The sequence below is a fragment of the Sinohyriopsis cumingii genome, chromosome 5 (assembly GCF_028554795.1).
Source record: "Sinohyriopsis cumingii isolate HCF-2022 chromosome 5, ASM2855479v2, whole genome shotgun sequence".
Classification (NCBI taxonomy): Eukaryota; Metazoa; Mollusca; class Bivalvia; order Unionida; family Unionidae; genus Sinohyriopsis; species Sinohyriopsis cumingii.
In genome coordinates this window covers 32,207,424-32,234,183 of record NC_142965.1, presented here as the reverse complement: position 1 = coordinate 32,234,183, position 26,760 = coordinate 32,207,424, and the positions used below count along the sequence as shown (strand labels likewise).

The 26,760-nt window shown below is 36.1% G+C and overlaps 1 protein-coding gene across 2 annotated transcripts in view; it reads left to right on the top strand.

The window, feature by feature from the left end:
- The window catches only part of LOC149798894 (uncharacterized), a 69,896-nt gene extending 43,136 nt beyond the window's left edge, over nt 1-26,760 (top strand). For both annotated transcript variants that reach the window (XM_089957811.1, XM_089957812.1), the window contains 4 exons: nt 5,568-7,761; nt 8,639-9,464; nt 10,676-10,831; nt 17,821-26,760. In XM_089957811.1, coding sequence (XP_089813937.1) covers nt 5,568-7,761; nt 8,639-9,464; nt 10,676-10,831; nt 17,821-17,994 — 3,350 coding nt within the window. In that variant the 3' untranslated portion in view covers nt 17,995-26,760. The remainder of the gene's footprint in view (nt 1-5,567; nt 7,762-8,638; nt 9,465-10,675; nt 10,832-17,820) is intronic.

The window sequence follows — 26,760 nt, the reverse complement described above, 5'->3', positions numbered from 1 at the left end:
GTGTCAATCTTCAAATTTAGGTTTGGGGGCACCAATCATGGAACAGTGAGCCTCTAACATTGAACATGGACCATTGGAGATTGATCAACATATGCAGTTTTTACTTGTCAAAGGATTGTTTGATAACCTTCCTTTCTGTATATTTCACTCAATTCATATGGGGAATGGGCTTCAGGTCCTGAGAAGTAGTCTGAAGGATAGGTTTTAATCATCACCCCTCCTTTTTGATGTTTTCATTTAAGGAACAATTTGCCATTATTGAGCATTGCCTTTCAGTTTCAATCTATGAAGGTCAGCTGTGTCTTTTTGTTCAGGACCTCATTATCAACAGCAAGTTCAACATACCTGGACAACATCCTTAAAATAACACGTGGTAATTTCTGTTTTGCTTCCATTTCAAGAAGTTGGATCTTGTCCCCTCATAACATTTTGTCTATCTGAGTATGGAATTTCTGACCATCTCAGTATCATACTTCTCCTTTGAATAGGTTCTTGAGCTGTAATTGGGATCTTAAACAGGAAGTGAGTTTCTGCAGGGAGGATTTCTGTAACTACTAAGCTAATTCATTGCAGCAGTAGATTTGATTCGTCTAGGCTGGTTTTATATGTGCCATTTGCAGATGGCACTGCAAGCTCAATGTAACACATTTTCCTGTCATCTTGATCTAAATAAGATAATTCTTGAATCAGTGGCATGACAGGTAATGGCTGACAACATGAATTCCTCTGGAGAATCCCTAATCTGATACTGATTTGTACAGATGCTAGTTTTTATCTGGCTGCAAGGTTTACATGTGGCCACACTGTGGTAAGTAGCAATTGGAACCCAGAAGAGAAGGTATTTAAATCAACCTTCTGGAAATGGAGTCTATGACAAATGTCTTTCTGTGTTCGAGATTACAGCTGGTTAGAAAACTGAGAAAGGGATCATCATAATGTTGGATAATTCTGTTGTTGTTGCCCATCTCTTGAAACATGGTGGACCAGATCACCCAACTTAATGTGTCATGGTCTGGGGTTGTCTGTATTGGTGCTTCTTGTTCATGATAATGGTGTGTCATGGTCTGGGGTTGTCTGTGTTGGTGCTTCTTGTGCATGATAATGGTGTGTCATGGTCTGGGGTTGTCTGTGTTGGTGCTTCTTGTGCATGATGGTGTGTCATGGTCTGGGGTTGTCTATGTTGGTGCTTCTTGTGCATGATAATGGTGTGTCATGGTCTGGGGTTGTCTATGTTGGTGCTTCTTGTGCATGATAATGGTGTGTCATGGTCTGGGGTTGTCTATGTTGGTGCTTCTTGTGCATGATAATGGTGTGTCATGGTCTGGGGTTGTCTGTGTTGGTGCTTCTTGTGCATGATGGTGTGTCATGGTCTGGGGTTGTCTATGTTGGTGCTTCTTGTGCATGATAATGGTGTGTCATGGTCTGGGGTTGTCTATGTTGGTGCTTCTTGTGCATGATAATGGTGTGTCATGGTCTGGGGTTGTCTATGTTGGTGCTTCTTGTGCATGATAATGGTGTGTCATGGTCTGGGGTTGTCTATGTTGGTGCTTCTTGTGCATGATAATGGTGTGTCATGGTCTGGGGTTGTCTATGTTGGTGCTTCTTGTGCATGATAATGGTGTGTCATGGTCTGGGGTTGTCTATGTTGGTGCTTCTTGTGCATGATAATGGTGTGTCATGGTCTGGGGTTGTCAGTGTTGGTGCTTCTTGTGCATGATAATGGTCCAGCTCAGGCACATTATCAGCTGAATTAATGTTTTGAATAATTCCCTTTGAAGAAAGGGCCATGTTGTACATTCTGTGAGGTCTCTTCACCCTTCAATTTGCACACTTTAAGGACATCTGATAAAAAAAATTTTTTACTCTGAGGTAAAGTCACTAGCTGGTCACCTTTGTCTCTCCTGTTCTGGGTCCATTGGAGTGTGCCATGGACACTGGCAGTAAGTTGTTGGGGGCTTTGCTTCCCCTCCAACTGCCTCATTCATGAGAGTGATTCAAAATATCAGGAACCAGACTGGCAAGGTGGTTCTTGTAGCCTTCTCATGTGGGACAAGTCCTGGTGGAATGATCGACTTGACCTCGCACACAGGAAAGCCTTTTGTAAAGAAAAAGTCCCAATTTTCAGTTGTGTAGACTCTAATGAAAAAGACACTTACTGGAGAAAGTGGTTTGTTTTTAGGGACTTGTGCAGAGATAATGCTCTCAGCTGGCTAACTTCTTTCTAAGGCTCTTCAAGGAGTAAATGTTAGCTTCTTGTATGATCAGGACAGATGACTGTATGATTTTCAAAACATTCATTGCATTACAAATATCAGCCATGACAAAGACCGATCAGACTTGCTGGCCAGCTTTAACTGAGATAGGCGATACCACGATGCCTCCTAAGTGGGATATTCTATGGAATATGACTTGGCTCAAATCAGTTAAGTTTGATCTGTTATGATTCCCATTGAAGCTGCTATCGCACAAGAGATGCTTTTGAATAGTGATAGCTTTTCATGCTCGGTAGTGAGTTGCATCCCCCGTATAGTGATTCTTAATTTTCGTCAATTCAGATGGAATACACAGAGATGGAAATTTTCTGGTTTTAGTCAGACATCCAGTTTTGTATGCAGACCAAGTTTCCATTTTGTGGTTAAAAAAAAAAAAATTTAAATCAGAAAATTTGTTCCTGGATGTAATTTGAATAGGAAAGAAGGTAACATAACACCAACACACAGTATACCAGATGTTAATTGTGAGGCAGTAATTGTTTTGTTTCAGTTGTTCATTGTGCAGTCTTGATTAATGTTGTGCACACTCAGATATTTTCTTGGCTTCTATGGTATTGAAATTTGTTGACAGAGGAAAAGGTATGTATACAACTAACTTTGAACAGTCAGTAAAAAGAAATCCATTCTGATGGATCTGGCTTGAAGAAAAAGATCACAATAATGTTTTTTTTAGAATGTATTCAGAAATTATAGGAACCTGGACATGCCTGGTGCAGACCTGCCAACTCTTACGATTTTGCGTAAGTCGTCTGAAAATTACCCATAAAATATGGACTTACGGCATCCTAGCAACCATTACAAAAAAATGATCATTGCCAAAAATTCCAGAGAATTGATTTTTCCGTGTTTTTTTTTTTGATCCAGGTTTCATCTTAGAATTAGTGAAATTAGTCAGGGAACCAGACTAACTTTACAGCAGCACCCCAGACGCTTTAAACTTCACCTATTTGTTCATGCGAAGTGTCTGTGTGATCAAAACTGTTATCTAATTTTTTAAAATGGCATCCAGAAAGTGATGCATGTTTGAGATGAAAGGGAAAATAAGCTTCTAGAAAAGTGTTAATAATCAACACAGAAGAATAAAAAGGAGTATTCAGGTTCTTGTGAATAAAAGCTGGAAAGGACACAATTACGTCTATTGGATCACATGCCAATTTGAGTATGCCTTGTGGTGGGAGATATGATTAACATTGTCATGTGAAATGGAAAAGAATTTCCAAGAATTATGTCAAAGTTGAGATATAGCAACCAGCCATTGAGCTGCATAGGATTTGGAACTAGAGTTTGTGCAACTGTACTAGTGGTAAATAAAATCTACACATACTTTGCAAACTTTTCAGTTGAAGATAATGTTTATCGTCGATGCGTCAAACTTTTAATTATGTTTTCCAGCTTTACAATAGCAGTTATTGATATTTTGTTACACCTTACCAAAAACTGGTCAATCTTATGGAAAAAAATCAGTTGCCTTACTGAGATGGACTAGACAGGGTTGGCAGGTCTGCTGGTGCTTGAGCTGCCAGGACAAAATTAATTCTGGATCAACTAGCAAAAAGTCTCCCTAACCATGCTTGAATGAAAAAGTCTCCCTAACCATGCTTAAACGAAAAAGCACACACAGGGAAGACAAGGTAAATACCAGAAGCTTCAAGTGGCTTTTCAGTCACGTTCTTCTTTGAAAATGGCAGTGACTGCCTCAGGCCAAAAGTAAATGTTTCCAGCCAGCCAACCATCCCAGGTTTTTCATTTCTGACTCTAGGAACTTTTTCACCCTATTATATATAATGTTCAAGTAAAAACTACCTATTTTAATCTTAAAACCAGTGCAGTAGGAAACACTTCACAGCAGGCGTCCCAGTTTAATACAAGCTGAAAGAAAGGGTATCAACAGTCCTTCACAAGTGATTTGTCAAAACAGTTACAGAGTATCAAAGTTAATAAATGATAATAATAGTTAATCTTTTCTTACATGTTTTGATAATTTTGTTGTGCATGTTTTTGGTTACCTGTGAAATTCGGCACTTTACATGTGCCATAGAGATGCATCTAAAATTTTCAGATTTTTTTTTTGGGGGGAGGCTGTTTCCATCCCTGAATACAGGAAGGCCTGATTTGAAATTCAGGGGGCTCAGGGAATCAGACATTCAGATTTTTTGGAACACTGCATGACTAAGAACCTTCATCAATGTGTGAGCATTGTAACGCTATCACTCATTTGCTCTCCTTCATTGACATGCATGGAAAAGAACCATTTGGTCACATTGTCTTTTTCCTCTGGGTAAGGCATCATGAATGAAGTTGATAATGCACTCCAGGAATTATGAATTATCATGGTATCAGATATGTCTCTTGAGGATTTTCATTTGTGAGATTAGAGCTGTTCAGACATGTCTTACATTTAAACACAAACATTAATGGTGGCCTAGTGGTTAGAGCATCCATCTCAGATGCGGGAGGTCGCGGGTTCAAACCCCAGCCGAGTCATACCAGAGACTTACAAAAATGGTACTAAAAGCTGCCTCACTTGGTGCTCAGCATTAAGAGGTTAGTGTTAGGACTGGTCGGCTTGGTGTCTGGATAATGTGAGTGGGTGGGACATCATTCTACATGTCTGCAGCATGATGCCCCAGCACTGGACATCACTATAAACTGTCACACTGCAGACATCGTAGCAATATGACTGAAATTTTTTTAAAGCTACGTTAAAAATCTAAATCACACAAATCACAAACATTAATGGAGAAGAATGATGTGAGATAGTAATGTCTGGAATGAGTGATTGTCTTAATCTAAAGAAAAGGTTGAAATACATTTAATGCTTTAATGCTTAAACAGATACTACATTTAAGTGAGATTGATTACTATAAAGTAATTTGTTCACTTAGTCAGAAAATAGCTTTTGTTCCCCCACCCCTTTTCTCAAAAAGAGTCAGACAATTTGGCATTGCTGTCTGTCCATTGCTGACACTTCTTTGGCATGGTAGCTGAGGAGTAGGTGGAAGTGCTTGCTTTTAGAAACAAGTCCTTTCTAGTTCTATTTCAGTTTGCTATAGTTTGACATTCAGTCTGCCAGGAATAGTACCTCTAGTGAATATTTAGGGTCCTTTTTTCCTCCATCACTCCACAGACACACTCACACACACACACACACATACATATATATATATATATATATATATATATATATATATATATATATATATATATATATATATATATATACATATATACACATACATATATACATATATATATATATATATATATATATATATATATATATATATATTGCAGATAATGGTGATGTTGAACTTAAAAGAATAAATGCCATGGCAGAGGAACTACTTGCAAGGGCAATAACTCTTGCTATGCCTGAAGCTGTAGATGTACTATTGAGCTCCCCAAGGAATGTGGCAAGCATAGATATCAGTATAGCTTGTGATACAAGGAATGAGAAATCATCCATGATGGTAGAGGATTTTACTTCTTTAGAGGAAGAAGGTTACAATGATGGAAAGGAACACCTGGAAGTTAACTTTCGTGAATGGCTGAGCCGAAGAAGGCGTAGTTCAAATTTGAGTGATCTTAGTTCACGCCGAAGCAGCTATGATGTGACATCGAGACGAAGCAGTTGTAGCACTCGGTACAGTTCTGAATTTAGTTCCGAGTTTGAGGAAATGTATGAAAATTTTCAGATGTATGATCAAAAATATAAATATCATACCATTAAAGAAGAGTTGGGAGGTTCAGTAGTGAATGAATTTGCATCCAACTTGGCTTTACAGATCCTACATGAAGTGGCAGCTGAGTCTCATTTTTGTGTTCTAGATTTTCATAATGTCCAACCAGCAATAGGCACTGCCAGACCTCTTCCTCTGAAATTTTATGATAGTGATGTTGAAGAGACCCCAGGTTGTGTTCCTGTGTCAATTGCAGAGAAATATGTCGATGAACTGTTCAAAGGAATTTGGCCATTTTCTGTTGGAAAGTTGTCTGCTCCATGCCAGCAGGAAATTAGACACATCTTATCACAGTGCTGCAATAAAGACAAGAAACTAAGCGCTTCAGTACAAGTTTTTCCAGGAACTGTCAATTATTTATTAGAAGATGAACCAAAGCATGTGGATGCTTCCTTGATCACAAATGAAAATCACACAGAAGGCTCTGAGATGCCTTCTGAAGAAAATGTATTACTTGATGCTGCAAATAATCTTGTATATCAAGTTATTCAAGAAGCAATGAATGAATATGAACAAATGTGTCTAAAGAAAGATTTGCCCAGGCTGACAGATTTACAATATTCAAGTTCAGTCTCTTGTGCAATTGACTGTACTCCTCGGCAAATGGATGTGGAGATGCCTTCAATGCATTCCAGTTTTTTCAGGGACGTAAGAGAGATAGATTTCTCCAATAGTACAGATGAATCACTACATTCCATTGAGAAAACAGAAAGTGCAGCTTATTTAGCCATTGCAGACAAGCTCGTCACTGATGCATTTTCTTCTTTATCGGGTTGTACGTGCAAGAGAGATGAGAATGATTCAGAAAGCAGAAGAGAAAAGTATACCTCTCATGTCTGCGATGTTTATCTTAAGACTGCAGACCATTTTGAGACAACAAAAGAGCACCACTCGGACCAGAATGAAATATATTCCAAAGTAGCTGACAGTGTTTTACAAAGTTGCTTATCAGATGTTAGTGATATGAACAAAGAAAATGACAGCAATTCTATTAATTTGTGTTCTGTCCAGCATAGGTCTTCTTTTCATCAGGACCAGCTGTCCAAAGAATTGAGTTCCTCAGATACAGGTACCAGCAGTGACCAAAGTCAGTCAAGCCAGAAAGGCAGTAGCAGTGATCCGAGTTGTTGTTCAGGGAGAATAGCCATTAAATCTCCCAGAAGAAAATGTTCAGGCTCAAAACTATCCAAATCCAGTATTGAACATTCAGGTTCATCAGGCAGGTCAGATAAATCTGTATCTCCACAAATCCATTCTGACATTTTGAAGGAAACTTCATCTCCAGTTCTGTCTTCACTAAAAGTCAAACAGTCCAACTCAGATGTTTCCAATAATGTGAAAAATGCAGTTCAAAAGAAGATTCAGTTTGATGTTGATGTAAAAGATGAACCTAAGACAAAAGATTCCTGGACCAACGGTGGTCATAAATATCTGGATCAATATTTTAACGTTCTTTCTCGAGATCTTGTGACCAACGCATTTCTTGAAGTGCAGGAAGAAAATGTACATGCTTCTAATTATCCGCGCAGGAGCAGTGAGCCAATTCACTTGTCAAACGGATCTGTTCGGCGCAGATTGGCAGAACATGCATGTGACATGTCGGGATCCCAGATGTCACTTGTTCAGTGTAGGACAGATGAAGATCTGGGGAGGTTTGCAGCAGAACTTGCAAGGTACAGATCCTCAACTGACATAGGAAAGGAGCATAGGAGGCGGTCAACTGGCTTCCGAGACCCGGTTTTGTCGAGGTATGAAATTTGGAATGCAAATTCAGTGTAAATTAATAATGATAGTCATTAGATTCCTTCAAGTATTTTTTTCTTTCTTTTTTCTGAAACTATGAGATTATGGGATTACTATTAGTTGAATACCTGTTACTAGCTATAGTTTCAATATCAAGGTCACCTACAACTATCAAGATTTGTATGGGCACAGAAATATTTAACAATTTAAATTTTTTCACTATTTTACATTTTGTGTATATTATCATTGTTTAACTGAATTAACTGTCTAAAGTAATGCAGTGTGCATTATTTGCATACATTTTTCTTAAAATTTTCTGAGCATTTTTGAATGCCCATGGTGTATTTATAATCTTAACCCATTTGCTTTTGGGAGGGGTGACTTGTTTTTATATTTGATTGTAATGGCACTTTAAACAATTTATTGGTTAAATCATTCCAAGAAAATTGCCTTTCTTAAGAACACACAATGGCAGCTAACCCATGAAAGCCTGGTCAGGTTTTGAAACCTGCAGTCCTTGGATTATGAATCAGAGATGCCAGTAATTGACCTGCTGTGGATTTGTTACCATTTTAAACATATTGACATTTTATCACTGAATCTTTCATCTCTAGAAATAAATATTATATACTTTGGCAGTTTGCAGAATATGTATTTCATTGGTAATTTTTCACAGTGGATGAAGTGTCAACATCAAAGTGAAGGGACCAAGTGGTATGTTTTTTTGTTTGGATTAAGGATGAAAAAGAGTAGGGACATACTGAGATTCTGCAGATTTGTAGAGTTCAGATTTTGAACTTTGTATATTTGTATATTGAAGGTACCAGTACTTCTGTTTGTATTTGTTGCGAGATTTAATGAACCCGCTGTCTTTCTGACCAGATTTGCAGAGGAGCTGATGAAAGTAAATGTGAAAGCACCATCATTCATTCCCATTGACAGTACAAACAGAAGCACCAGTGGATCCTCTCAGTCTGGAACAAGTAACATCAGTGGCTTCCGAGATCCTCTCCTTGCCAGCTTTGAGGAGGAGCTTGTGAACACAAACTGTGTGCGATCATCAGCCAAAAGTCAAAACTCCACTTCTAGGCAAAAGGTTTTAGGTCGTGTGTCACAGCAGAAGTCTCTGAATGTGGAATCTGGAAATTCGATGCTGGATGCAAGAGTTTTGAAAAGCACGTCCTTTGACAGTCACACCTCTGGTTTGTCTGTTGCTTCAGAAAGTGGTAGTTGTTGCTCAGAGACAGTGTCCAACTTTGCCAAAGATTTGGCATCTCGTATTTTAATACAATCTCTTAGTGTTTTTCATGGAACTGAAGATTCTGTCGTAAGGCACAAGGACACAACTGTTGTCATATTTAGTTTAGAATCTTATTGTAATAATTTAGCCGGGCAAATAATTACTACTGCTGTACATGAATTGAGTGTTGTCCACTGCAAATCAGAGTTTTCCAAGTCAGACTCCATTGAATCACATGAACATCAAGACCCTTTGGATCAAGGTGTTATAGATACAGGTATAGAGAAGACTGATGATACTGAAAAGGAGGCAAGACCAACCCTGCGTTCCACCTCCTTGTCTCATGATTTTGAGGATGCTTTGGATATTCCTTACCCTGTGCTGGAACAGTATGCCAGCTGTGTTGCAGATCAGGTGTTGGTTAATGCTGTTAAAGTGTGGAAACGGGAAGAAGAATGCAGGCTTAGGGTAAGTCATTATGTCATTTTATTTTTATACCCACCACCTGTAGAGGTGGTAGCATATTGGAATACTTGAGTGTGTCTGTCTAATCTGTCCACACAATGTTGTAGATGTAACTTGGCCTACAGCTTTTATCTCAATTGGTCATAGACTGCTCATTTGTACTGTTATCTGTGAATGAATAAGAAGTAAGCAAAGGTCACTCTAGCAAGAGCCCCACCTTCCAGACCTTTATTTTCTTGGTTTTGACTTGCTTCTATTAAAACTATGTAGCCGTTAATCACTAAAATATATGAATTGTTTCAAACTTGCAATTTTTTAAAAATAAACTCATGGTTTTGTGGAAAGCATGACCCTGGCCCTGTTTTCACAAGTTTCTTCAAGTTCTTTGTCAAATTGAGAATTTACATTATCATGCTAACAATACTTCTGACAGTAATGTGATTTTGTCTGGTGCATGCAAGTATATGTTCAGATAAGAAAAAGGATGGAAATAAAATCCATCATTGTTTTAAAATTATACACATGTATCTGTCTGTTCTGGACAGAATGAGGAATTCCAGAAAATTCCCCACATATTGAACAATTTTTAGAGTAGAACTCAAGACTATCATGGGGCCCGAGTGGCCGAGTGGTCTAAAGCGCTCTCCGTTACGGATCACTGCCATCTCACCGCTATCTGCGTGGGTTCGAGTCTCGGATTCAGCCAATGTGGGTATGTGAGAAAGCTTGCCAGTAGCTTCTTGTGGGTCGGTGGTTCTTTCCAGGGTTTTCCCGGGTTCTTCCTCCACCATTAATACTGGCTGCCATGTATGGCCTATCGTGTGCTGAAAAATGGCGTTGAACCCCATTACAACAACAACAACAAGACTATCATGTGACATATTTTTATTTTTGATTCCTAACAAATATTTGGTGGGAAATTTGATGTGGTAAACCAAGCAGTTAACATGTTTTCATTTTTCTTTAAATCTGAGTTTGAGGATGGAAATATGAGATGTTCAAGGAGTTCTGGATCTGAGTTTGAGTCTGAGATTGAATTTTCAACACTTGGTCAATCAAGAACAAACTTTCAAAAGGAATGTAGTTTTGTGATTAATCAAAATAAAATATTAACCTCAAGAATTTAAAGGCGAGAACTTTCTTTTAAAAAATTCCACTAGATCAGTATTTTCAGTTTGGAAAATAAAGCATTACTTATTTATTATTATAAACAGAGAACGTGTGGGCGGCCAATTGCTACCGGAAATTGGGGCTGTGGTGCATTTGGTGGAGACCCTCATCTAAAGTCTCTTATCCAGTGGATGGCAGCCTCCTATGCTGGGACACCAGTTCTTATGTACTACACATTCAATAATCCACAAATGATTCGGGTAAGCAGGTACTTATGTGACCTTTTTATTTCTAATGCAATACAGTCAAACATGTCTATAACAACTGCCCAGAGGTCATCTGAAAGTGATCTTTATGAGCAGATAGTCTTGTACATGTACAATTTATGTATTGTCGGGACATTTTCAGTGTTTCCCTTTACACACATTTGTGCGTCAGTGACGCACGCTGAAGAAAATTGATGCACAAATTTTGTTGCTGTGCGTTTTTTTGACGCAAGGGATTCGCATAATGCAATCAGGATTTATTTAATATCCAATGCGTTGGACAAAGGGTGGCATTGTGTATACTTCGCAAATAGGCATTGACTGGTTCCCCGCTTTGTTTACTCCCTGTGTTGGGCTCCTCTATTTGTATAGCGGAGTGGAATGCAGGCAACATACGAAATAAGGAACCAGACTAGCATAGGCAATGTTATGACGGAGTAGCTTCCCCTAATCTCGCGAGCTTTGCACTAAAATCATTAGCGAAGAAAGTGAAAGAAGCAGAACACAAAAGAGTAACTGTGAATCTAACTTTAATGAAAAATGGAGAAATAATTCCCTTCACTGGAATACGGCACATCCATTAGCCTGATTAGGATTACCGGTTTGACTTATGATAGCATGATTGCGAAGACTGCATAAGTGAATCATCCTTTCGTGACAGGGTTTAAGAATTTTAACAAATCTGCCCTCGTTCACCACAAGATATATGGAGAACACGTTATAACCCAAGACATTCTTTCACAACAAAGAAATCAGTAAACTTGCCGAGACAAATGCGTTTATTTGGATTACACAGTCAGGGGGTCATTGCAGATTTTGTTGGTTTTTAACTTTGCTGCAATAAAAGAAAGACATTAAAGTTCAAGTGTAACTTATTAGAAACTAGATGAATCATTAGTCTCCTTGATTTTTGGATAAATTTGGTCCAGGACGAAGTACAATGAAACCGATGACAGTACACATTTTATGACAGGCAGTAAATTGTCATTCGGTTATAAAGATTTATTAGGTTTTTTGTATTGGCTTGTGTGTAATATGTTGGTCTATAATATTGCTTCGAAAAGATTATAAGGAGACTGTTAAAAGTACGATTTTAAAAGAAAAATGAACTAATAAAATTACTTTTTGAATGGACAATGCATTTGTTTGTTAAATTTAATTGTGCATGTTGGTTTATTGGTATGTTTAGAGAGAGAGAGCGTATGGTGTGCAAGTTGCAATATCCTATTTCAAGCTGAAAAAGTACGAGTTGGATGAAAATTTGTCAGTATATTTTTGACCCCCACATTTTTTATCTGACCCCCAGTTCTGACACCAAAAGGTTTTTTTTACCCTCAGTTTTACACCCCTGGGGGATACACTGATTTTAAATTAGTTTTTGAGACAGTTGGTGTTTATTTACAGTACATGTAAAGTGGATTAACCATGTTTTACCCATGTCGTTGAAGAGGGCATCCCAGTTTTCCTGTGAATGATCTGCGTTTGAATTTTCTTGTCAGTGTCTACATTTCACTCACTGGTTGAGCTAGTCAGACAGCTTCTCCAGTAGAGCTGGTTCAGTATAATTGATGTATCGATGAATTGAAGTCTTTACATTGGTATTAATTGGTAAAAGTTTATCACTAAACAGATTTGACCTGTTGATCCATACAGAACGAAATCTCTAGTAAATGATATGAACTGTCCAAAATTAACATTTACCATATTTTTGGCATGGTTTCAGACACCATAAATTTGTTGCAAAAATAATATCTTAATGCTTTGTTATTTTTGGGCATCACTTTGCTGTACTTTTTTTCTTGAGTTTATACTTTTAGACACTTTCAAAGGAGATCTGATTTCTTGTTTGTAAGTATAAGTCAGTGTATTTGCAGGTAATTTACAAGAGATGAAGATTGTTGCAATCAGTCGGCAATAAATATTTCTTGTGATCATCAGCTTACCAGTGGCTAAAAAGTTTTAAATCCTTTGTGTCGGTAGTGGCGAAAAAAGCCCATTATGGGGATCAAATATGTGTATGATAGTGGATGCACAAAGGCTGAAGGAAAGATTTCATTTGATGTGTTACTTGTTTTTTTTTCCCCTTCCAAAGCTATTAAATGCATTGTTTTATTCCTAGTATTCATACAACTTTTATAGTAAAAGACAGGAAATTCTATTTGTCTCTTGATACATGGTCCTGCCTTTTACTCAAGAGGAAGAAATTATCAATCCACTTGTTTTCACCAGAATAAACTTGATATTTGCAGCTATATTTTACAGAGCAAATACATCAAAGATAAACATTCTTAGGCAGTTACACCAATATTGCTACAGTTATTGTATGTTGATATTTTATGCAAATTTCAGTTTTACAGGAGCTATTCTACAATGCATGATTGCAGGATTCATGTAAATTTCCCAATCTTTCAGGATGTATTCTAGAATTCATGATTTATGTCAATTTCCTTGTCTTACATGGTCTTTTCTAGCATGCATTATGATGGATCCATGTAAATTTCTTGTAAATTATTGCATCAAAAACAAAAAAAAACAAATACATGACAATCATGCATTATATTTTCAAACCCAACCTTTATTTCCTCATGAAATTCCTCCAGTAGTCATAAAATTCTCAATTTTATTTAAATAGAGTGAAAATTTTCACATTTTCAGCCATTGGATCTATTAAATCAAGGCAAAGCCCTGCACGATCCCTGAATAAACTTTTTACACATTATTTTGCATACTTTTAAGAAGAAAAACTATTTTGTTGTGTACGAGAAAGATACATATAAAATTTCAGGAGCCATGCCACGATCATCTTGTATTATTTATACACAGTCTCTTCCCCAAAATGATAATAAACTTCTTTTTTTCATTTTCGTACTTTTCAGAAAGAATTTTTTTTTTCGTGTATGAGAAAAATACATACATATGAAATTTTGGGAACCACACCACGACCGTGTTATATCCGAATTTGAGTTATAACGGAACTTGCTATAGCGGGGTCACACTCTACATCTAATTAAAAGAGCAGGTTTTGCACAGTACTTGAAGCACTAAATATAATATAAAAAAACCCACCTAACTATCCTAATTTTAAATCCAGTGCAATAGGAAACACATTTTTTTATTTGCCTCAGTACTTGTTATAACAATGCTATACAGGCTGTACCCAGTATGTACATCAGTAAACCACTCCCTTGATAACTCGCACCCTGATAACTCGCAAACCTGCTTATAACGCGGTGTCAGGCATGGATCCCATTTTTTAAACCCGAAAATACCCAAAAAATTATCCCTATTTGTTGAACTTGAAAATCGCGATCAAAATTGATAACATAAACTTTGATGTATCGCTCGTTTTATTGTTGAAAATGGTAGATAGGACCTGTAAATTTTAATCAACACTATAAAATATCAAATGTAAAAATAACTCATACAGTTTTTTCATTTTCTTTCCAAACGACATTCCTAGTACACCACAATTAACGATATGTGAGGAAATTTCGATCAATGAAAATGTCACGCCGAGTGGAGGCAGTACTTTAATAAATAAATACAAATTAAATAATTTTTTTATCAATTGAAATTTGGGTTCTAGTTCCATCTTTTAGTTTCTTTTAAGTGTAATTCATAAGTGCAGTGTGCCCCCTTGTAATTAAATGTAAAATGCATCAATCTGCCGTAACAGCTATGTCCGCGAGCGTTTCTCTGAGAATCTAATTAAGTGCCGACTGTGTTTTGATAACTGACTTGCGGAAGTAACTGTAATTGTAGTATTGTTGCACTGAATTAAAAGCTGGCCTCCTTTATGTTATCATGTTAATTATGTCATTTGAATGAAAAAAAAGAGTTGGAATAAAAGAAAAGTTAAAAGGCACAAAAATCGGACTAACTTAAAATCTAGCGGCCTCGGTTGTATGTCAGGTGAACTCACTTCATTTGATCAATCGAGCACTGTAATAAATGTTATTGTGTATGTAACAGAAACTACCTTAAATTAACCGACTCTTTCATAACTGTGATCAAAGATAACAAGGCAGCAAAGCGAAAAGAATACTTTGTAAAATAAAGAGCTTGCTTTCACAGATACGTACCATTATGGGCAAGCGAGTTTCAGAGAATTTTTGAACTGGCATTTAGAGATATCCTCAGGGATGATAAGAAATTTCATTATTATTTCCAGTGAAATCACGACATTAACATTGTACTAATTGAACAATAAAAAATTGAGTTTCGACATAGACTTGTCACAAAATAAATGTCGCATGTTTTTGAAAAAAAAGGAATCTTGTTTGGTGATGTATCAACAGTTAGTCTAGTTCCCAAATTGTGGACTACCAATTTGGCAAGATACTATTAAATACCACTACAGGAACCAGACTCATCAAGAAAACAAAAAGCAGTGACGTAATACACAGATTTTTCGCATATACATGATGGTTGTTCAAACCAGTTGGAACAATCTTTCAAATGTTGGATATTTTGAGAGAAAAAAATGTTATTTAAACAGAATAACAAACATCTTCATTAGAAAAAGCGCATTATTAAAAATTATTATCGACGTGATTGTAAAATGAGGATTCAGTCATTAAACAGCCCAGTTCCCTAACAACAACGCCTGCCGCCCCCCCCCCACCCCGTATGGTTTTCTCGATGTCAAAGCGACGTTTTTCAATATTTGGAGGTCCCTCGGTAACTCGCGCCTCGCTTATAGTGCTGTCTATGTTTGTGGACCCCGTTGTGCGTGAGTTATCGAGGGAGAGGTGTACTTATTATTATAGCAATCTTGTGCAGGCGGTACCAAACATGTACATCAGTACACATTATAGCAATGTTGTACAGGCTGCACCTTGTATGTATACTTATTATAGCAATGTTATTTAGGCTGTACCTAGTATTTACATTAGTACTCATTATTATAGCAATGTTATACAGGCTGTACCCAGTTTGTACATGTGTACTTGTTATAGCAATGTTATACATGCTGTACCCAGTTTGTACATCAGTACTTGTTATAACAATGTTATACAGGCTGTACCCAGTTTGTACATCGGTACTTTTTATAGCAATGTTATACAGGCTGTACCCAGTTTGTACATCAGTACTTGTTATAGCAATGTTATACAGGCTGTACCCAGTTTTACCTGATCATGTGACCAGTATTAGTCTGTGTGCAAAATGACCTTACACAATCCTTCTCATTTTTCCCCAAATCTTCCAAAAGTGGATTATTGTTCAGCTGTATTGGTGAAAATGTGCCAGTTCTCAGTTTTGCATGATTTATAAACTTCAGAAATTCGCAGCAGACATAATTTTACGTGCATCTGTCAATTATTTCTTTGTTTACAGAACTGAAATAATTTAATATATATGAAATTGATTGATTTTCATGAGACAGTTCTTGCATATAAATGTCTGAGTGGCGCTGTACCAGAGTATCTAGAGGACTTATTCAGTACTTCAGAAACCCCTGAAATACATACGTATATATTGTATATAAAAAAAGAGATCTAAAGGTGTCTGAGTGCAAACATGATTGTTAAGCATCAAAATTCATTAATTTCAGCATAAGATATGTTTGGCTTCTGTGTGTATGTGTGTGTGTGTAAGCTCATTGTATATGTCTGCTGTAAGACAGAGAATGTCATGTCTGTCCATCCATCGATTCCCTACCAGATTTTAACACAGAAAGTTGTTTTTTCCTCCATATATTATTACCAAACTTCGTAAATAGTTTGCATTGGGGCATGGGAGAACCTATTAATTTAGGGATAAAAAAATTCGCACATTGGAGTCATTGAGACTCCAGGTAGGAATGTGGTTTCTGCATGATAATTTCAATTCAACTTTACAGAATTGGTCTAAGATTGGTCTTCACTTTGATCAAGGTTTATTGGAGGGGGCCAAAGGTAACAGTTACTGCTTGATAAATGACTAATTTTTTTTTTATAAATTGAATGGCTGAAACTTCAGGAAAGAAATAAGCCAATAAATTTTAGGGTCAAAAGATCAGAAGTTACTGTGACCAAAAGAAAAAATGGCTTTTGAATAATATCTTGAGTTGTTGACCACATACCTCCACCAGATTTGGTTAGGGCTTGCATTTATGGTTTAATGGAGGCCTTTTCTTTTGGGTGTGGAATGATCAAAGGTCATGTAATGGAGGCCCATTTGGGGGTGAAATAATCAAAGGTCATGTTCATTGTTACTCAGTGAATATTGGGTTTTGCCAAGTGGCAAATGTTCATGGGTATGCTTCTTGACCAAATTTTGTGTATGGCTTGCATTTGGCATTTTAAAGATGCTTGCCGACTTTGGGGTCTAAAGGTTGAAGGTCACAGTTTTGGTAAGTGTAATAAAAAGAATTTGGTCAAGATCATTTTAACCCAATAATCTCCAGCGTAAAGATGTCCCACTGAGTGCACTAAGGATTATCATATATACTCGTTTTTAAGTTAAGTTAAACTGCAATTTGCACAGACCCATTCAGCAGTTGCATAATGTGCTGTCAGATCTGTGTCTGTGTTTTGTTATTAATCAGTAGAACAAAATAACATAGACCCTGAACTGCACTCACATTATACTGTGGCAGATCAACATCCTTATTGTTTGCAGTTTTACTCAACTTGTGAGTGAGCATATATGGTATTAAATACAGGTGAGTAATTTACCATTTGTGGTACTCTTGATTCTGGAGAGAGTGGTCTTAGTCTTCAGTTCCTTTGAATGTTCCAATCCCACAAAATTTGAAAGTCAAACAAATTTGAATTAACATTATAATAAAGATGGGCTTTTAGTCCTCTTGGTTGTCAACATTTTGGAAATATGAATGAAATGATTTATGTATTATTTAGTTACTAATTTTGAAAATAGGTATTAAATATATATTTTTACAAATTAATGTATTAGATGGAAAAGATTGCTACTCATATTGTTTAATTGGCTATGTTTGATGATATGCTGAATCAGTATTATTATTATTATTATTATTTTAGCTGCAGAGTGTGGTGGATATAATCAAGGAGAAGAACTGGACAGTTGGTCACCTGATGCAGGCTGTGCGTAGATACTGCCTAGTAGCCCAGGATCAAATGCAGCAACATGGTTTCATCTCAAATAACCTCTTTGACAGCCTTATTTTTAGCTCACCTGGTGGTGCAGCTCCATGAGCTTGTGATATGATCCCATGTCTACCATGCGTGCATTGATCAACATGTACTATCTTCAACTTTAAAAAGCCACCAGGGCAGTTTCAACCAGATCTGAAAAAGAGCATCCATGAATGAAGATTTTTCAAGTGTCATGACTCTAGGTCTTAAAATATGAAACAGAAAGAAAGTAAAATCAATTAAATTAAGTAAAATAAACAAGCAATTTATATCTCTACAGTACAAAGTGAAAATTCAAGAGACGCAGTTTTTGTGATCTAAATTCGAGATAATCTTAAATGTCCTATCACAAGTCCAAAAATATAGAATGTTCTAAATGAATTCCAGTAGTCTCAACTATCTGATATAATGATACAGTCCATAATGTCCTTGAATAAGTTCACACAAATTTGAAAGTCAGTGAGTACTTTAGTAATTCCAGTGAATGTTTTAAATAATTCCTATTGAATTATATCTGACAGACTTATCTAAAATTGGGAATGAATGATCTGTTTATCAAATCCCTATTGATACACATTTTCATTTAACCTACATCATTATAGAATGGGAAGATTTCCAATGTAAAAACCTAGTCAAAGTTTAAATAAGACTGGCCATGAACTCTTGCTGGATAAACATTTTGTTTACAGCTTGCAGTCATGGACAAAAGTTAAGTATACAATATAAATTTAAATATCCATAACACAAGTTTGTACAAATAAAAATGCCAATATGCCATCAAATTTGCCCACAGTTACTAAAAATAGAAAATCCTTTAATGATTTCTTATAAATGGCTAAACAGAATTCGATCAAAAATCATCTTACCTGGCAGGCAAGGCTTTCAGGTTCATATAAATTACCATACATATTCACTTATAAGACAAGTCCAACTGCAAACTGCACAGACCCAGAGCTGCCATTTCATAATGCACCATCAGATCTGGGTCTGTGCAGTTTGTTAGGAGTAATCAGTAGAATGAACAACATAGACCCTGATATGCATTCCCCTTTTGCTAGAAAGGTCCTTCTCATAAGATACTATCCATAACTTGACCACATTTGACAAAGCCCTGGTAGTCTAGTGGTTAGAGTGTCTGTCTTGGATGTGGGAGGTTGCGGGTTCAAAACCCCAACCAAGTCATACCAAAGACTTATAAGAATATAACTAAAAATGGTACTAACCGCTGCCTCGTTAGGCACTCAGCATTAAGAGTTTAGTGTTTGGACTGGTCATCCTGGTGTCAGGATAATGTGACTGGGTGAGACATCATGCTCCATGTCTGTGGCATGATGCCCCAGTGCTAGACATAACTATAAACTGCCACACTGCAGACATTGTAGCAATATAACTGAAGAATTGTTAAAACTACATTAAAAATCCACACACAAACCATCCTTACATAGTGGTACAGATTACACATACACACACACACACACACACACACAAACCATCCTTACATAGTGGTACAGATTACACATACACACACACACACAAACCATCCTTACATAGTGGTACAGATTATGCCAATCCATGATCAAACATGGCTGCCATTACTAAAAATGGAGAAATTTTTAAATGACTTCGCAAAAATCTCAATTGAATTAGTTCAGATTTGATGGAAAGAGGTCACATAGAGGTCTGTCAGAGTTGTACAACAGGTATTAATCCACCATTAAATATGGGTTACATTGCAAAAAAGAGAAAATCCTTTAAATGATTTATTTTTAAAAACTTAAACAGAATTTGAACAATTTCATCAGAAAGCACTCAACTGACCACCAAATTTGGCGTTCAGTACTCAAAAATGGAAAAATCTTTATATGACTTTAACTCAAAAGCCACTCAGGGCTGTTAGTAAGCAGTACGGAAATTGAAATGGCTAAATGTGCCAAACGTTTGGGTATCCTTGTTGATGCTTTATCCTGGTCTAGCCACTTTGAAACATTTTTTTTTTAGAATCTAAGAAAGAAGAAATTATGGAAAGGGTTGGAGGTTTTATGTTTGATCATTTGATTTTTGACAGTGTATAATACAGTTGTAGTTTTATATTTTATTTACCGCTGTATCGTGTGTGGAGAACCCATAAATCTTGATACAAGCAGAAACGATGCAGCATACGAAAAAGAGCTACAGTAACATCATCTTAAGGTTTTTAGTTTATAAGGAACATCAAGACAAGGAGTACATGGTCAAGTGAAAACAATGATTTATACCTACTAAGTGTTTGACAGTATTTTTAGAAACCTTTTCTTACTCTAGCACAGTCTTACGAAACATGATTTCAGATATAAATGTAATGTTTCTGCTTTTTAGAAATTATACCTCTGCAAGTATTTGAATGTGCAATCCTGATTTTATAACTGTGATATCTCAGTGAGATGATGGTATGCTAAGCTTGTAAAATTTGTATTAACTTTTATTATGTTTGTTTTCTTGGATGCAGTAAATGTTAATCATTTTGGGTTTTGGTGTAATTGTTTTGGCTGCTGCAGGGCCATAATGTAAACTAACTTCCGGCTAAGTATGTCATCCTGGACAAATAAAGGATAATAATAATAATATAATAATAATAATAATAACAATAATATTCCTTTGAAAAAGACTTCACTGTTTACTTATAATTAGTGCTTGTCCTTCAAGAATAATGTAATACTTGTCCGTCATGAAAAATGTAATGAGCCTCTTGGTGCGTGTTATGTCCATTGTTTATACATATGCTATCAGTGGTTAAATATATTAACTTGTTCTCATGCTACCATGACAATATTTTTCACCTTGAATGAACATTGGTCCTCAGAGTTAATTTACAATGCATCTACTGTATAGCTCTCCAATCATTAATAGAAAGGCCCTTTGGGCTGTTCCATTTTTAACAGGTATTATTGCTGTTGGTTGGCTTAACAGTACATTAATGCATAATTGACTGTATCTTACCATTGAAAACTGATCCATTTCCCAGGGACACTGCATGGAGGCTGGCCTGAGTGGGTGTTAAACTTGCAATCATTAAAATTCGTATGACCTACAAATCATGTGCAGAAATCTTTTCTGACAAATGCCTGTTTCGTTAAGCTTTGTGTAGTACTTATCTTTTCTTGTTGTAGTTGTATTGCCCAAAAAAGGAAGTCTTTGTTAATTCTGTTTACATGATTTACCTGCCATCCCATTATTCGAGATTGGCTGGTTTTGAAACATAATCATGAGTACCTGTCTCAAGATGGTGAGAGCTTTATACTGTAACATGTATAATTTTGACACTTGAAGCCATTGTTTTCTGGATATTTTTTTTAGTGCTGATTGAAATAATAGATATAAAACTAACTTTCAGTGAAAAGGAAGCAAAATTTAAATAAACAATGCTAGATGTGCTGAAGTACAGTTATAAGCCAGAACTATTTTGCTCCCTCATGGTTGATGTCAGAACCTGAAAACCAAGATATTGTGCTTTGATGAAATTTAATACAAACGAGGGAACAAAAATCCCAAACAGTTGTCACTATAGTACAGCACACAGCATGAACTATTTTTTTCCTGAGTACTGGTCAACATAACAACATGGAAAAGACATTGCTTTGAATCAGGGGTGGGCAAAATATGGCTTGCAGCCAGATCTGGCCCATGACCTGGTTTTACCCATTAATTTACATCTTAGGTTGGGGCTTTAAAAATTGCTTATCCAGCCTTTTTCATGATGGAAGTTACCCATGCCTGGATTAAATGAAATGGAATCAGTATTATTATGGCTTGATGGACTGCATTACAGATAAACTTCATTCATTGACGTTGTACATTTAATGATGCTGGAAATGAAATCGAATTAAATCATTTTTGCTGAAGTGTACTGTAGTATATAAAATATTTTGAGAAACAAACAAAAGCTATGGATCATTAAAAAGTAATTTTGTAATGATTAATTATAGCGGTTGGATGCATTGTGTCAAAATCATCAAAGAAAATGTGTCCCTTTGTATTGAGTGGAATTTTAGTTCAGGTAAGTGATTTGTTCAGAGTCAGTTTGTATGTGAACAAAATGTGTCGCCCCTGGCAGGTTTGACTGTGTTTTTCTAATTAAAATTGAGAAAAAGTTAAGCAGTGCTAAGAGTTGAAAGGTTTGCATGTCTCTCAGTATTTTGAGATTAAGGTTGTGATACTTTAGTTGACTTTATATTTAGTTGACTAATTAGGGGTGTTAGGAATGCTACAGAAGTGTGTAATTGTGCTGTGAAAATGAGTTGCATCTGTTTTTCATACTTGACTCATTAGCAGGTTATTTAAGATGTCAGTAGATGGTTACATATAAAAGCACACTTTCATACCCTGGAGTATGTTTGGGGTTTTAATTTCAGTCATACCTTAACAAAAGTGGTTATGGGAAATTCATGAATGATTAAAAGTTACCCAGTTATAGTTAATTATGTTGACTGCTGTTGTTAATAAACATTTGAGTAAATTTTGATATTGACAGACCTGTAATCAAGAGGTTGATTCTGAATTGTCTTTGGTTTCCAGTTTTTAATTATATTTCACCTAATAACTATTCTGTTACTCCCAAAATTTGAAACTAAGTTACAGGTAATTTTATTCATATGTAGGGTTTTGCTCAGCTTATTTTTGATTATGTTTTTTTTTATAGGTAGGCTTGTTTTCAAGAAAACATTAATAAACATTTAGAAATAGGTTTCTATTTACATTTAAAAAATTGTAGAGAATGTTAAACCCATGACTGTTTTAATGCAGCATTAATGAAGAACATGTTAATTCTATTTTAATTGATTTTGTTATTATAATTTGCTTGTAATTTTGAATGTAGTTGTGCTGGAATTTTTTCCAGAGGATTAGTGTGACCCCTGTATATGTCTCAAAGGGTCAAGTTGGGACAGTTGAGGAATAAGATCAGATATCATAGATAAGGTGCCTGTCAGAAAAACTACTGGATTATCAAATAGTATTTTACATACTGTTTTGAGAAAAATGAGAATGATTTTATTTTATTTATATTTTTATGGTTTACAAGAAGTTAAATTTCTTTTCCAGAATTTGCTATTTAGCTTTAGTTAATGTCCTTTATTATGTTCTAGTGTTTTTAATAATTTACTTCATCCCTTGTTTTGCTGCATGTGGTGATTGGTTATTGAATGCTTACAAATGTAATTTGTTTGAAAGTTTTCCTCAAGAGAAACATATTAATTTTGATCAGCAGTGTAACCTTCAAATACATTATATTGACTTTCCTTAGAAGAATTTTAAACTCTGTTCATAAGAGAAGACTCAAAGAGTTCAGTCAACACATTTTTTAAAAAAATGAAAGGCTGTTAAAAATTATGAATGATTTATTTTATTTATGAAAACTTATGATTGATTTGCATCATTGCTTGCATCAATGAAACATCAACCTCATTGTCTCCAAAATGTCCTTGAATTTTCATTAGTAGATACATTAAGTTTTAACAACATGTGTTATGAATCCATGTAATACCCTGCCTGATTTTCACATGTTGATGTTTATAACAGCAAGAAATTTGATGGAAATGCCAGTACTGCATGCCTTGGGTAGAGCTAGTCAGTGCCAGATTTATTTGTACTTCATATAGGTTTCACTTATTAACAGTTTTGGTGACTAGGGAAGGATTTACCCCTGACCATAGTGAAAAGAAAATGTTAATTTCAAATTAGATCAGAATTTAATAGGATAAAGTCAGAATGACAGAGTGAAATTGTCTAGGGGATAAAGCTGTCTGAAAAGTGCCATTTGTGATGTAAATGGATGCTCTGTGACTGTTTCATCTTTGAAGGTGCAAGTTTCCCTCTCTGCATGTTATATGATATGTATTAAGTCATTTGTTTTCTGTATGACTTTCTTTTGAATGCAGACATTGCAGGAATCGACAGATTATTTATGAGGTTGGCTTAATTTTTAGGTCAGCCAACTGTCTAATTTTGAGGGATCAGTTCCAATATTTACACAGAAAAACAGTATTGTTAGTAAAGGTGTGATGGAGCTTAATAGAGCTGTAACTACCTTATGAGATATTAGAATGTGCTAGCATTTTATTTGCATGCTTCTACAGCTGAGAGTTGTAATTGGTTGTGTAATATATGAACAGATTTAAGGCAATTCTTCTGGTATTGTTTGTTTTTTAAAGTACATATTGTGTTTATTAAGGGTACAAATAATTACAGGTGAAAGTTTTGATAAGTATATAGAATTTGCAATTTTGTTAACAAGACAAAGTTCTTTGTATGAAAATTAGAGGACATAAGGAAGTCATGATCTTTGTGAATTGCTTGTGCATGTAAAAGTTTATAGAAATATGGTACAGTGAATTGTTACCTAGAACTTATACAACTTTATCCTTAGCTTTCCAGTACATTGTTCTTATTCTGTATAGGGGCCCCGAGTGGCCGAGTGGTCTAAAGCGCGTACCGTTACGGATCACTGCCATCTCACCTCTGTCTGCGTCGGTTCGAGTCTCGGATTCGGCTAATGTGGTTATGTGAGATAGCTTGCCAGTAGCTTCTCGTGGGTCGGTGGTTCTTTCCGGGGGTTTCCGGTTTCTTCCTCCACCATTAATACTGGCCGCCATGTATAGCCTATCTTGTGCTGAAAAATGGCGTTAAGCCCTACAACAACAACAACAACAACAACTTATTCTGTATATGGATTTCAAATTGAACAATCCTAAATCTGTCAGGCTAGTCTTAACAATTCTTTGTTGGCTGTCTTCTGGATGACAAATACTGCTGCAACTGATTTTTCCCAAACATATATAGGAAACATTTTTTTTCCACAAAATTGATGATGCTGAATTGCTGCTGTTGTTAAAAATCATGCCGAAGAACAAAGATGCTGTGTACCATATATACTTGCTTGTAAGTCGAGTTCAGCTGCAAATGAAAAAATCTTAATCTCATCCAATAATATCCTAGCAGATCAGGGTTTATGTTGTTTGTTCTGTTGATTACTTTTAACAAACTACATAGACCCAGATCTGCTGGTGCCTTATGCAATTGCAGGTCCTGATCTTTGTAGTTTGAAGTTGGACTCTGCTTAAAGGTTAGTATAAATGGTATGTACCGACTACCAGGACTTCTGGGTTATGAGACAACAAGCAAATATTTTTTACAGGTGGCCCTAATAAGACTGTGAACAAAATTTATTTGTATCTTTGGCCAAGCAAAGAGACCAGAGATAGGGTCAAGCAGACAGAGAATTTGACAATTATACATGAAGGCTATTAAGTTCTGATTGATTGGTTCTTCGTTTTCTCATGATAAACCTACTTTGATTAGATTCCACACTGACAGTTATCACATGATGACTTTAAAGCCAAGAGCACTAGGATCATTTTTGGATGTATATTCCCTTAAAAAGAAAAACAAATATTTAAAAATGGTCATAAAAGAAGTGCAGAGAATAAATGAGCACTTGACTGGCTGAAATGATGTCTATACACATGCTTCGATATGCACTTAACATCTCCCAGCATAAATCCAGACCTGCTGTGATATGCACTCAGCAACTTCCAGCATAAATCCAGACCTGCTGTGATATGCACTCAGCAACTCCCAGCATAAATCCAGACCTGCTGTAATATGCACCCAGCAACTCCCAGCATCAATTCAGATCTGCTGTGATATGCCTTCAGCAACTCCCAGCATAAATCCAGATCTGCTGTGGTATGCACTCGGCAACTCCCAGCATAAATCCAGATCAGCTGTGATATGCACTTGACATCTAGCACAAATCCAGATCTGCTGTGATATGCACTTGACATCTCCCAGCACAAATCCAGATCTGCTGTGATATACACTTGACAGCTCCCAGCATAAATCCAGATCTGCTGTGATATGCACTCAGCACCTCCCAGCATAAATCCAGATCTTCTGTGATATGCACTCAGCAACCTACAGCATAAATCCAGATCTGCTGTGTAACTATATGCTGTCAGAGTAAACAGCATATATTTTAATCTCTCCAACCATTGTTCAACAGCCGATTTATGTCATGGCTATTTGCAATTGGGTACACATGGAATACATTGGTAAGTGCAACATGGAGTCTGAAATAATAAACATTGTAGTGGTCTGTGTTGAGCATTGGTGCTCCACTAGCGTCACAGGAGTTGCAATTAGTACCTTAATGTACACATGTATGCACACATGACAGAAATGTGATATCCATTTAGGAAGAGTGTGAAGTTGTGTTTAGTAGCAGCTGCACTCCTTCTCTTGTGTGGAATTCAGTTGTCACTTTTGTTTCCATAGTGTAATGCATGCTTATGAATTAAATCTACAAAGTGTGTCAGATAACAAATTGTAGAGGTCTTGACATCTGAGTATTTAACACTGCAGTATGAAATATTGTCCAGCAAAGTGAATACATTAATGTGATGATACCTATCCTGTACAATCTGGTGTCCACTGTAAACATACAGTAGCTAGAATGAAGAAAACAGTTTTGCCTGATGTTAACCCTCGGTTTTAAAATAAATCTGCATCACTTGCTAATGTTCAATCTTTTATATAGGTGACATGTTGAAACTATTGATTATACACAAATATGGGATAAAAAAAATTGTTTGCCATGCAAATTTGTTTTAGCTCAAAAGGCACATTATACCTTTATTTTATAACCATTATGTTCTAATTGAAAATGATATTAACAAACAAGTATCTATTGATGTGGATGTGGTCTTTGTCAAAAATATGCTGTTAATTAGCATAATTCTCAGTGTTTAGCGCAAGATTTCTTTCCACGAAACCTCAATAAAGTATTTTACATAA